General features: G+C 49.0%; 1 protein-coding gene across 1 annotated transcript in view; it reads right to left on the reverse strand.

Moving 5' to 3' along the window:
* Positions 1–6553: 6553 nt before the first annotated feature.
* The window catches only part of LOC116954657 (villin-1-like), a 47708-nt gene continuing 39668 nt past the window's right edge, over positions 6554–14593 (reverse strand). The window contains exons 19-21 of the mRNA XM_032975344.2: positions 13365–13433; positions 12461–12916; positions 6554–9775 (exon numbers count right to left, since the gene is read on the reverse strand). Of these exons, the coding sequence (XP_032831235.2) occupies positions 9662–9775; positions 12461–12916; positions 13365–13433 (639 nt within the window). The 3' untranslated portion in view covers positions 6554–9661. The remainder of the gene's footprint in view (positions 9776–12460; positions 12917–13364; positions 13434–14593) is intronic.

The following is a 14593-nucleotide window of genomic DNA, read 5'->3' on the forward strand; positions in this document are numbered from 1 at the left end:
ACACTACACTATACACTACACTACTATACACTACACTATACACTACACTATTACATACCTGTCAACCCCGTATCAGTGCCCCTACCTTATCACAGACCAAGTCAGACCTTATTAATCACCCCGTGACCCTTATAAATCTCAACGTTCATCCTACAAAGTTACTATACACTACTCTACTATACACTACATTACTATACACTACACTATACACTACACTACTATACACTACACTATACACTACACTATTACATACCTGTCAACCCCCTTATCAGTGCCCTACCTTATTACAGACCAAGTTAGACCTCACTGGTCACCCGTGCCCTTATAAATCTCAACGTTCATCCTACAAAGTCACTATACACTACTCTACTATACACTACATTACTATACACTACACTATACACTACACTATTACAAACATGTCAACCCCTCATCAGTGCCCTACCTTATTACAGACCAAGTTAGACCTCACTGGTCACCCGTGCCCTTATAAATCTCAACGTTCATCCTACAAAGTCACTATACACTACTCTACTATACACTACATTACTATACACTACACTATACACTACACTATTACAAACATGTCAACCCCTCATCAGTGCCCAACCTTATTACAGACCAAGTCAGACCTTATTGGTCACCCCGTGCCCCTTATAAATCTCATCGTTAACCCTACAAAGTTACTATACACTACTCTACTATACACTACATTACTATACACTACACTATACACTACTATACACTACACTATACACTACACTATTACATACCTGTCAACCCCCTTATCAGTGCCCTACCTTATTACAGACTAAGTTAGACCTCACTGGTCACCCGTGCCCTTATAAATCTCAACGTTCATCCTACAAAGTCACTATACACTACTCTACTATACACTACATTACTATACACTACACTATACACTACACTATTACAAACATGTCAACCCCTCATCAGTGCCCAACCTTATTACAGACCAAGTCAGACCTTATTGGTCACCCCGTGCCCCTTATAAATCTCATCGTTAACCCTACAAAGTTACTATACACTACTCTACTATACACTACATTACTATACACTACACTATACACTACTATACACTACACTATACACTACACTATTACATACCTGTCAACCCCCTTATCAGTGCCCTACCTTATTACAGACTAAGTTAGACCTCACTGGTCACCCGTGCCCTTATAAATCTCAACGTTCATCCTACAAAGTCACTATACACTGCTCTACTATACACTACATTACTATACACTACACTATACACTATACTATTACAAACCTGTCAACCCCTCATCAGTGCCCAACCTTATTACAGACCAAGTCAGACATTATTGGTCACCCCGTGACCCTTATAAATCTCAACGTTCACCCGACAAAGTTACTATACACAACTCTACTATACACTACTATACACTACACTATACACTACACTATTACATACCTGTCAACCCCTTATCAGTGCCCTACCTTATTACAGACCAAGTTAGACCTCACTGGTCACCCCGTGACCCTTATAAATCTCAACGTTCACCCTACAAAGTTACTATACACTACTCTACTATACACTACATTACTATACACTATACACTACACTATTACAAACCTGTCAACCCCTTATCAGTGCCCTACCTTATTACAGACCAAGTCAGACCTTATTGGTCACCTCGTGCTCCTTATAAATCTCAACGTTCACCCTACAAAGTCCCATCACAAGGAAGAAACACAAATTATCTTTTGTTTTTTCCCGAATTGAAACGGCAGTACGCCGTATGGACCGGGAAACTCAATGTTCCCTGTACAAATACGGGTAAACCGTAGTGGAGTTTGCTTGCCGTAGTTGTCTCACCTGATGACGATTGTTTGTGTTGCGATCGAAACGTCGTGATCTATTATTATTTTTTCTACCTACGTGACTTTACCGAAAAAAAACAAAGAGTATGGATTCCTGCAGTCACGAAAGCTTCAAATCAAGTTTAAACCGTAATGGTTTTGACAGGTATGATATGTGGACACGAGAGGCATCTGCGTATCGCAAAGCTATCAACCCATACGGTTAATGCCGTATTCTTGGGCAGGGAAATTGAGTTTTCAGGTCCATATAGCGTCCAGCCGTTTCAATACGGCCACACATTTTTTTCGTCTATTTGTCTTTCTCCCTTCTGGTGATGGGACTTTGTAGGATGAACGTTGAGATTTATAACGGGCACGGGGTGACCATTAATGTCTGAATTGGTCTGTGATAAGGTGGTGGTATCGCCATTCTTACAGCGGTCAAGTTCACTTTCGGCGGAACCTGTTGCAAATTTTAACATTTGAACATTTTTTTCTTTGACCAGGTAAGGCCCCCCCCCCCTACCGGGTAACGTAGCTCTATTTTCTCCCCATATCCGACCTGGCCATCGCTGAAATGATAGCCCAACGCACGTGGCCCATGGCGTGAAGAAATTTACAACAGCGGCCAAACTCTTCGGAAGTCAAAAATTGTCGCCGTGCAGCGCGGCGGCACGCTCCTCCCCGAGCTCGTTCAGAACGAGGTCGGGGATCTTGTGCAGGGGTCGGCAATCCTGCACGACGCGGCGGGTACTTTTGAAAAAGGGGGCAGCTTTCTGACGTCATTCATCACGGTGCGTGGGTGGCTCCTTTTGAAAAGGGGAAGCTTACTGACGTCATTCATCACAGTGCGTTGGTGGCTCCTTTTGAAAATGGAGGCAGCTTGCTGACGTCATTCAGCACGGTGCGTCAGTGGCTCCTTTTGAAAATGGGGGCAGCTTCGTGACGTCATTCGTCACGGTGCGTCGGTGGCTCCTTTTGAAAATGTGGGCAGCTTCGTGACGTCATTCATCACGGTGCGTCGGTGGCTCCTTTTAAAAAGGGGGCAGCTTGCTGACGTCATTCATCACGGTGCGTTGGTGGCTCCTTTTGAAAATGGGGGCAGCTTCGTGACGTCATTCGTCACGGTGCGTTGGTGGCTCCTTTTTAAAAGGGGGAAGCTTACTGACGTCATTCATCACCGTGCGTTGGTGGCTCCTTTTGAAAAGGGGGAAGCTTACTGACGTCATTCATCACCGTGCGTTGGTGGCTCCTTTTAAAAAGGGGGCAACTTCCTGACGTCATTCATCACGGTGCGTTGGTGGCTCCTTTAAAAAAGGGGGAAGCTTACTGACGTCATTCATCACAGTGCGTTGGTGGTTCCTTTTAAAAAGGGGGCAGCTTCGTGACGTCATTCATCACGGTGCGTTGGTGGATCTTGAACTATTTGGAGGATGTTTTTGTCTTTACCGAATTCGAAAACAAAAATGTCTCCCCTTGTTATTTTCGTTTGCCGACCCCTGGTCGAGAACAAGAACAACCAGAGCCCCAGAGGAATCCCATCAATGCCAGCTCCCATGGTCGTTTCTATATTATATTATTTAGCCGACCTACGCTCTCACTTGTGAATACGACTGGGGAAAAATCATAATAATAATATATAGGCCATGTTAATCAATCAAGTAATCTATGCAATCCCTTAGCTTCAAGTGTTAACTTAGCCGGAATGTTTGTTTACATGTTCATCGTATTCATGGCCACGTATACATCCTTAAATCTTGACTTAAAGCTTTCGTGACTGCAAGAATTCATATTTATTTTGGTCTTTCGGTAAAGCCACGTAGATAGAAAAAAAAATACAAATATATGTTTCCTATCTACGTAGCTTTAAAAATATATAAATTTGCATAAAAAATGTTTCTATCTACGTGGCTTTACCGAAAGACCCAATGAATCCTTAGTTCAAGGCCCGGCGCAGTCTTGGCTCTGGCTCAGCTAAGTGAGCAACACGACTCAGATACACGCAACGCTTGACCCTGAGCAGGCTCTGAGCACGGCGCCCAGCTGACGCTCACGATTGCCACGAGGAGTGAGCGAGCGGCTCGCTCACTCCTCTGCGCGTCTTTGGAAGCGACCCGAGCGGCCTTCGGCCAGAGCTGTGAGCCCGGAAGTTGGGAGCCAGAGCTCAGCCGTGACTGAGAATATGGCCCTTGTGGTCAAAGGCGGCAGAGTTGTCGAGAGTGCGACAGCCACATAGCGGAAGTTTGCGGCGACCTATTGTTATTATTAACAACCGGCATTTAATACATCCTGGATTTGAAGCTTTCGTGACTGCAAGGATCCATACTCTTTGGTTCTATTCGGTAAAGTCACGTAGGTAAAAAAAACAACAAAAATCACGACAATTCCAACGCTGTCCTCGTGACAGTACGGTCCCTTCACCTGATGAAGGCCGCTTGTGTTGTGGCCGAAACGTCGTGATTTTTGTTGTTTTATTTTTTACCTACGTGACTTTACCGAATAGAACCAAAGAGTATTTAATACACCTCCATAATACAGGTTTGTCTTTTTTTTTGGGGGGGGGGGGTTAGATCACATAAATATATAAAATGTGTCGTTAAACCCGCCACCACCCAACACAGCCAACTAGTAAGGTTTGCCACGTAAACTGAACGTGCCAATTCGTCACTAGTTCAGCACACCGATTGTGTTGGAGAGCCAAGCCACAACATTTACAATCTGAGTACGACGTTTCGCCAGTAATTACAACTAGCAAAAAAAAACCTGTATTATGCATTTGACAAACCTCTTTATTACATACATTTAACTGCAACAGCAACGTAACAATGCAGCATTCGTCTTGTGCAATGGCAATGTTTAGTTATGACCTTGCTGCTGCAGTGAACTTGCATGTCAAAAAAACAAGTGGTTAATCAGACAATAATAGCAACGTTTTGACACTTCTCCCGTGCCATCACCCCGTGGCCCTGGCGAATGGACTGTCCTGGGTAAAAAGTACTTCTGTGGAAGTCGGTGGACATTTAAACAACAACAACAACAACAAATAAAAGCCAATCATTTCCATAAATACATTCTCACTGGTAGCAGGTGTAAGGAATTTTTCCCTCGGAAGCAACTTTTCGGATTATGCGGAGGTCTGCTTCCGGTGACGGGAAGACATCTGAAAAATAAATCTGTTCTGAACAAGGCCATGAGGCGAGCTCCATCTTACCTGGGTTCACCTTTGCCTTGACCCATGCCATGGAATTTATTTATTGATTTTAAAAAAATTCCAGATCGTTTTCAGAAGCGACCTGGCTGGTCAAAAATGATAGCTCACCGAAGTGGCTCATCATCATCATCATGTGGACATTGATAGCAGCCAAATACCCATAAACGCGTGACGTTGATTCTAGACAAATCCACGCGACCACAGGAAGAGACACGCAAACTCGAAATATACAGCAGCATGCGTCAGGGTCGGGATCGAACCCACGACCTCCTGGATACGAGGCGAGGTAGTTAACATTTCCTAGCCAGCGTGATGATGATGAGAGAGAGAGACACTGCAAACTCCAAATATACAGCAGCAGGCATCAGGGTCGGGATCGAACCCACGACCTCCTGGATACCAGGCGAGGTAGTTAACATCTCCTAGCCAGCGTGATGATGAGAGAGAGAGATACGCAAACTCCAAATATACAGCAGCAGTCGTCAGGGTCGGGATCGAACCCACGACCTCCTGGATACGAGGCGAGGTAGTTAACATCTCCTAGCCAGCGTGATGATGATGAGAGAGAGACACGCAAACTCCAAATATACAGCAGCAGGCGTCAGGGTCGGGATAGAACCCACGACCTCCTGTGTACCAGGCGAGGTCGTTAACATCTCTCCACCGTGGCGCCCTTTTCATCTTCACAGGTCTGCCATCCGCGACGTAAAACTAACCTCGATTGTCCCGTCGATTTTTCTGCATTTTATTAACATCCGTTGTAAGTAAGTTACGAGGCGAGGGTGGCGGAACGTACATTTCTCGAGAGGCAACACGTTGGGACTTGTGTGTGGCGGTGGCCGTTCGGTGGCTGCCTGTGGCTCGTTGCCTGGGCCTTTTGGGGATGGTTCTCAAAAAATGTCCCCCCTCTCTTACACAACGCTGTCGCTGAGAGCAAAGCAATTGTTGAGTTTTGCCCCCGACTGTTCTTGTTGAGAAGAAAATCTAAACCGAGGTTTACATAGAGAGAGAGAGAGGGGGGGGAGTCGATTTGGTCGCGGTCACGTGTGGCGCTTGTTGCAGAGGTTTGTGCGTGGTTCGTGCCCCCGGCAGCTGCCCTGGTAAATATCGCAGACCCCTATGCCATCCCGCTTAGCTCTTGACAATTTTTTTTTTCAAGATCCCCTTGGACCCGATCTGCAAAAGAGCCGGCGTCGTGTTCCAATCATGGGACCTTTTTTTTGCCTGTATCAAAGTATGAAAAACTAAGAAGAGGTTGTATACCCTTTGGGGCCATCAATTTAGCACGTACGCATGGGAGGGGGGGGGGGTGAACCCAAATGCGTACGCATGGGGGGGTCTACTGACAATGTGCGTACGCATAGGAAACGGGGGGGGGGGGGGGGTGAAGCCTCGATAATAATTAATTTGTCTACATTGGCCTTCAAATGAGTTAGATAGTCCGGCGGTGGACTATCTGTTTTGCTTAAACACGTTTAATATTATTAATCCTTTATCGCTTATGCGTGGATTAAATATCGGCCGTTCTAATGGATTCGGGGGGGGAGGGGGGGGCTCAAGCGTACGTACGCAGGTGGGTGGGGGTGTAAAAAGTCCGCGTGCGTACAGGTAGGGGGGTAGTGGTCAAGTTTTGGCAGACGTTTGCGTACCTACTCAGAGGCCAAAAATACACCTTTCGCAAGGAATCAAGTATTGCATTAACCACACATGCATGCAAACAAACATGCTCTGATAATATCTGCATTGTCTTTGAAACGGATTGGCCCACAGCAGAGATTGCCTTCTTTCGGGGCCTAGTTTCACCAGTGTCAGACCAGAGAACGCTAAAAGGCGAACAGTTCCTAAGACAAAGCGCGTATCAGAGCATTCATCATAGCTCTGGGTAAGCAGCTATATCATGGGATAACTTTTTTCACCTCCTGACTTATTGCCAGAAAGGATAAAACCTATTATTATTATTATTAATTTTCATGTCGTGGTTCAAATCTATTAAGAAAGCCCGGCGTTCTGTTTTGTCCGTCAATTAAATTAGAAGATCTTTCAGAAGGCCTGAATCAAAAAGTGAGAGAGAGTGGACTCCCCTCCCTCCCAGACGTGAGGGTAAAAAGTTGATTCAACAGGTTTACAGCAATCGTCGACCTCCCCAAACATAAAATACAATTTGTAGGCCTATATGCCTACACGCCCTACATACAATCGAGTCAGTAGCATATCCCATAGAGTCAGCAGTATCTACTGGTACTACACCTGTACCTAGCCACACCAAACCACACGGCAAAAACCTCCACTTGCGAACCCTTTTTCTGGCGTCTCTCGCTGCGTCTTCTCCAACCACCGTTTGAACATCTCTCTCGTCTTGTGCGATATCCCTTGAAGAGGGGGGGGAGCGGTTGACATTGTTGTCTCTGTTGTTGTCGTTTTTTTATCTCTGTTGTTGTTGTCTCTGTTGTCATCTGTTGTTTTCTCTGTTGTTGTTTTCTCTGTTGTTGTTGTTGTCTCTGTTGTTGTCGTCTCTGTTTCATCTATGTTGTTGTCTCTGTTGTTGTCTCTGTTGTCATCTGTTGTTTTCTCTGTTGTTGTCTCTGTTGTTGTTTTCTCTGTTGTTGTTGTTGGTGTTTTCTCTGTTGTTGTTGTTGTTGTCTCTGTTGTTGTCGTCTCTGTTGTCATCTATGTTGTTGTTGTCTCTGTTGTTGTCTCTGTTGTTGTTGTCTCTGTTGTTGTTGTCTCTGTTGCTGTCTCCGTTGTTGTTGTTGTTGTTGATGCCGCTGCGTGCTCAAGCAACGCCGTGCACCTCTCGTGCAATACAGCCGTGGCAACGACCGGCTAATTGGGAAGTGCCATCCGCGTGATGCTGTGGTTCTTCATTGCTCCCTGGTGGCCTTTAGTGCGGCCCCTGACGTGCGGACCCCCCCCCCCCCCGACAACACACAGCGACAACACTCCACCCCATCATCATCATCATCGTGCTGCTGTCAAACCACAACAGAAGTGTTTTTGGGTTAGGTCTCGTAAATATAAACGCGTCCTTAAACCCGCCGCAGCCAATTAGTAACGGTTCGTCACGCAACACAAAACGCGCCAATTAGTTGCTGCTCCGGCACACCGTCTGAGCGTTGGAGAGCAAAGCCCCCACAACGTTTACCGCTGGATGCCGTTGGTCGCGGAAGGCCTACGCGTTAAAGCCGACGGACCAAATGGTGTGAAATGGCGCGGCGAGACCTCTCGCGCTGACGGTGCCTCATTTCGGCGAAAGCGGGCCGCGGCACCTCTGGAAATTAGCGAAGAGACGCTGGCGCAGCGGGTCGCGAAATTAACTCGAACTCAGCGGCTGCCGTTCGTCGCCAAAAGTCTTGCGAGGCGTCGTGCCCCTGGCGGCGATGCGTCACAATGATCCGTGCAGGCCGCTTTTTGTGAAGGTCGCTCTTTTTCTGCAGAAGGACGGCCGGAATGCCAATGTCCCCCTCCTCCTAAACGAACAGATGACTAAACTGAAGAAGAAAAAAAAAACCATCGTTATTATTTTCAATGAACCCGTTGTTTTTTGGTCTCGCGGAAAACTCTCGTTGTCGGCGCTCGGAAAAACGGCTTGCGAGCCAAGCACGCGGAAGAGCACGGTCGACAACGTTCCAAATTTGATGAAAATTTAATTGGGATGAAAAACAAACAAAAAACGCACGCATACAAGCACGGAGACAAAGACCCCCCCCCCCCCCCCCCCCGTGTAGCCTGTACACAGACTGTAGGGGCAAGTGCTGTTAGCGAGTAGCACCTACGAAGGCCGAAACGGCACACGAGGGTGTGGTTGGCCAGCACCACGCCCGGCCGCCTTTGTCTCCCAAGTGGTGATGTTTACGCATCTCACCGGGCACTCATTTGAGGCTGAATCGACCTAGGGGAGGCCCGGGACCGGTTTGGATGATCGTCACCGGTGTTGACCATTGGCGGGAATCGAACCCGGGTCGCCGGGTTCGTAGCGCTAACCGCTACACTACCGCTTCCCACACACACGGGAGAGTAACATCGCCCCCCCCCCCCACCTCCTACTGCCAAGCCGGTGTACTGCGTCCAATTTGTACCACGCAGGGACAGCTACCACTGGGGGGAGAATGGGGGGCCTCCCCTTTGGCTAAGGGGCCGTGCGTAAATGACGTCACGCGATTTTTGACGATTTTTGACCCCCCCTCCCCCTTCGTCACACGGCGTCACAAAAAGTCAGACCCCCCCCCCCTCCTCAAATATGACGTCACAAAGCTCTGCTCCCCCCCCCCAAAAAAAAAATATATATAAAACATGCTTCAAATCGCTTTAAACTATTGTAGTGCGTTTTTAATGTCACGCTGCACTCTGATGTTGTAGGAGAAAAAAATTATTACAAAGTCTATTTGATTAAGTGGAACGCGTTGTCTACATTTATTTAAAGTTGTGCATTCTTACGTGACGTCACATTTCTCAAACCCCCTCCCCCCCCCCCCCCCCCCAGGTGCGTGACGTTATTTATGGACGGCCCCTAAGATTGTATCCGGGGGGTGGGGTGGAGTAGGGGGGGGTGAGGGGGGATGATATGAGATGACGTCCAAGGTGCTTCGCCGTGCCGCTGCGCTGTCCTCAGAAGAGGCCTTTGGCTTTCTTCAGCTCTTTCTGCCTCCACTGGGGCAGGGCGGCGAACTGCGATCGAGACATCTCGAAGATCCTCTCGAAGTCCCCGCTGCCGAGGTAGACCTGGGGAGCACGGCGGGGGACGGGCGGAGACGAGCGACGACGATCAGTGCTCGTAGAAGGAGGAGGAGGAGATGACGAAGAAGGAGAAAAGGAAGAAGTCGAAGAAGAAGAAGTCGAAGAAGAAGTCGAAGAAGAAGAAGAAGAAGTCGAAGAAGAAGAAGAAGAGTTGGCGACAAGTCAGTGATTGCATTCCTCAGTGGCGGCGTTGTGTAAGGGGGACATTTTTTTATGAACCTCCCGAAAGGCCCAGGCCACGAGCCACAGACAGCCACCAAACGGCCACCGTCACACACAAGTCCCAACTTGTTGCCTCTCTAGAAGTATACGTTCCACCCCCCCTCGCCTCGTAACTTACTTACAACCGATATCAATAAAACACTTTTTTTCTGATCCGTGGGGGGGCCCATATCGTCCGAGCGGAATCGTGAATATCGGCCCGCAGATTCTGCCGTGGTGGGATCAGTTTCGCTAAGTTAATCAATGGCAGCCCTCAATAATCAACAATCCACCGCTGGATGAAGGCCCGCCCCCACGCTGTGCCGTTCATGGGGGGGGGGGGGGTCGCTTGACCAAACTTCACGTTGGTCAGTGCGGGCTAGCGATGGTTTGGGGGTGGGAGTGGGGGAGCGGGGGTGAGCGCGCTTTGCTACGAATTCGGTGACCCGAGCTCGATGCTCGCTCACGGCCACCACCAACACCGGTGACGACCGGTCCTAGGCCTCCCCCTCGGGCGACTCAGCCTTAGATGAGTACCCGGTGCGGTGTGTAAATATCGCCACTGGGGAGACAAAGGCGGTCGGGCGTGGTGCTGGCCACATCCCCTCGTGCGCCGTGCCGGCCTTCATAGGTGCTGCTCGCTAACAGCACTTGCCCTAACGGTCTGTTCAGGCTACACGGGGGATCTTTGTCTTTGCAATGGTTGGGGGGCGGGGGTGGGTGGGTGGGTGGGTGGGTGAAGCCATGATCAGTTCAGATAATGCTCGCCACTGATGTTAGCCGTGCGTGGGAATCAAACGGAGGAGGATGCTGGGACAGCTGCCACTGTGGGCTCTACGCCACAGGCCACCACCACCACCACCACGATCACTTCATCTACGAGGAATTGCATGTCCACGGTGCTTGATTAAATGTCTCATATTTATTTTTTGGATTTGCGTTGTTGTAACTTTCTGAGCCCCGTGTCCCCTACTGGACATCTGTGAGAAAGAGCTTCATAGCTCATCGGGATTCCTCCTGCAGTATACAGTAGAAACCCCACCTCTTAACGACGGTGATTGGTTCCACGAAATCAGTCGTGCGATTTTGGTCGTTAAGGGAGTTTAGGAAATTCACGGTTAAAGGCCTTAATTCGTTCCGACAGCATCGGAAGTTACCCCTTTTTCACCCCAAAAACCTACTTTATAATATTTAAACAATGGATATTAATACACCAAAAGATACTAACAGCATTATGAACACGTACTATTAAAAGAAACACGGTTAATCGACGCGTTAAATAATATTTACTGCACCTACAACAGCCCCTCGTTAACAGGGGAATGGTCGGTAAGCAAACACATTGGGCTCTATGGAGGCACTACACTACTATACACTACACTATACACTACACTATACACTACTATACACTACACTATACACTGCACTACTATACACTACACTACACTATATACTACACTACTATACGCTACTATACACTACACTACTATACACTACACTATACACTACACTATGCACTACCCTACTATACACTACACTACTATACACTACACTATACACTACTATACACTACACTATACAATGCATTACTATACTACACTATACACTACTATACACTACACTACTATACACTACACTATACACTACACTACTATATACTACACTACTATACACGACACTATACACTACACTTCTATACATTACACTACTATACACTACACTACACTATACACTACACTACTATACGCTACTATACACTACAATATACACTACTATACACTACACTGTACACTACACTACTATACACTACACTATACACTACTATACACTACACTACTATACACTACACTATACACTACTATACACTAGACTATACACTACAGATTGGGCTCTAAGTGATTCGTCGTTAACAGAGGTCCTACTCTAAATACAGACTTCTGATGCTGATTCTGTCTCGGGGACCCAAAGAGCCTCGCGCCTCAGCTGAAGCCTCTCCGGGGGAACCCCCAAGTGGCAGCTGCCAGTTCTGCTCTTGGGTACGGCAGCGATGCGGTTCAGGAGCTCGATGCCAATGTGGAGGCCCTGCTGCTACTGCTGCTGCTGGATACGACCGGAGGGCATCAGCAGAGAGAGAGAGAGAGTTCGTGTCGTGTCGCTGTTCCTCCTCCTCCTCCGTTGAAGGCGTTGAAGCAGCGCAGACCACAGTGGGTTTACCGTGCGCTCCATAATTTGCGTTACATGGCCACAAACGCACTACAGTGGCTCGCATTTAGCGTATCTCTATGGGTCTCTGAGTCTCTGTGAGTCTCTATGTGACTCTATGGGTCCACAGTTTTGGTTGCGCAGCCACAAATCACACTGCTTGGGCTCATCTTCAATGTACGTCTACGTGTCTCTACGCACATCCATGAGTGCCGAGAGATGGCCGGCCCCCACTGCGCGTGCTGCACCACCGTCCCCGCCGCTCACCTCTTTCTTTCTGGGGTCCACGCCGGGCGGCAGATCCTCCGTCGCGACGTTCACGAGGCACTCCGGGGGGTAGGACCCAGAGGAGGTGCCGTCCACCTCATTCCCACCGGGCTTGTGCTCCCCGCCGTGGCCTGGCTGAGCTGCCACCGCCCCGCCGGCTCCGGCTGCGGCTGCGGTCCCCGCCCCGGCGCTTGTCGTCTGCGCCGCGCCTCCCACGGAATTCTGGGTAGCGCCGCCCCCTCCGACGCCGCCGCCCTTGGCGTAGGCCTTCTCGTCCGCGGTGCTCTTGTAGCCTTGCGGCTGAAGCCCCGACACTCCGGCTCCCGGCAACTTGCTCCCCGAGGATGCCTTGGCGCCGGCGACTTTGCCGCCACCGCCAGCGGTGGCCGCTGCCGCTTTGCCGCTTCCGCCGCCCGCCTTGCTTTGACCCCCGACGCTCGCCTTGTTGTTCATGTCCTGCCGGAACGAGGGGGCGAGCGGCCGTCGATATTCCGTGCTGTGACCCCGGCGGGAGAAGCGAGATTTCGCTTCCCGAAGAACACATTTTTTTTTTTTACTTAGCACCAGGTCAGGCCCACTTAGCTGTGGAAAAGGCGACCTGGCCACACATGATGGCTCAACACAGTGGCGGATATGTAAATCAGCAGCCAGATACCCAAAACGCACGTTGATAAATAACAACGCAGACATCAACGTTGCAGAGAACGAGTGAGTACAGCAGCGGGGCCTCCCCGCGGGATAACCGCACGACCGACAAAACGAGGAGTTTGACGGGCCATAATGGCGACAGCACAAGTGTGATGATATGAGAGAAAGAGGCGACGGAGAGAGACCGTGGGCGGATGGGGAGTGGGGTTGCAGGTGGAGAGCGGTGCCATCATTGGTGGAGTGGAGTGGAACTTACCACAGTGATCTGGGAGATACCGGTCACATCCCCGAGCTCCAGCTTGAGATCTTCGTAAGACTTGGCACTCTGGAATGACATGGTGAACGGGAGGCATGAGAAGACGGCCACTTTGACTGGGAGATGTCGACTCCATCGCCTGGTATACAGGAGGTCGCCGGTTCTATCCCAACCATTGACGACGCTTGCTGTATAATATTTGGAGTTTGCGGTGGATTTTTCCCCTCCCGTTTTTCCCTCCACATTTAAAATCAACATCGCGCGTTTAGAGAATGTGGCTGCAATGCGTGTCCACGCGACGACGGTGATAAGCCGCTGCTTCGTTGAGTTATCATGTGAAGCCAGGTCGCTTCTGAAAAAGAGCTATAAAGCAGTTCAGTGGGCATTACCTGGTAATGAAGAGTTGTGATGACGGACGGGTGGTTGGAGGCGATTCGTCGCGCGCAACGGGGTGAGTGCACGCAGCGTGACAACATCAACCGCATCGCCTATTTACACCGGCTTTTTGTGAGTTTAGTTTGTTGTGTGTCCCCCCCCCCCATACCTCCGATTAGTACGATGCAAAAGAAGTTCAACATATGCGCCTCTATGGATCTCTATGGGTCTCTGTGGGTTTCTGCGGTCTCTGTGGGTCTCTATAGTTCTATATGAGCCTCTGGTTCTCTGTGGGTCTCTATTCGTCTCTTCCTTGCTCGTGAATAGCAAATTTGGCGGATAATGATATTGGTCTTTTGAATGAATTATCTTCAATAAATACATAAATAATACGTGCAAGTTATAATAACGCAGCACTTTATCTCATTACTTGATCTCTCGACACAGCAGCCATGTAGACTCCCAGATGCCATTCACGGACAGCCAACGTATCGGACAGCCAATGCATTGGACAGCCAACGTATCGGACAGCCAACGTATCGGACAGCCAAAGTATCGGACAGCCAACGTATCGGAGAGCCAACGTATCGGACAGCCAATGTATCGGACAGCCAACGTATCGGAGAGCCAACGTATCGGACAGCCAACGTATCGGACAGCCAACGTATCGGACAGCCAACGTAGCGGACAGCCAACGTATCGGACAGCCAACGTATCGGACGGCCAACGTAGCGAACGGCCAACGTATCGGACAGCCAACGTATCGGACAGCCAATGTATCGGACAGCCAACGCATTGGACAACCAACGTATCGGACAGCCAACGCATCGGACAGCCAACGTAGCGGATGGCCA

The sequence above is a fragment of the Petromyzon marinus genome, chromosome 56, assembly GCF_048934315.1.
Source record: "Petromyzon marinus isolate PM22_M1 ecotype Great Lakes invasive population chromosome 56, UKy_Petmar_22M1.pri1.0, whole genome shotgun sequence".
In the NCBI taxonomy this organism is placed as follows: Eukaryota; Metazoa; Chordata; class Hyperoartia; order Petromyzontiformes; family Petromyzontidae; genus Petromyzon; species Petromyzon marinus.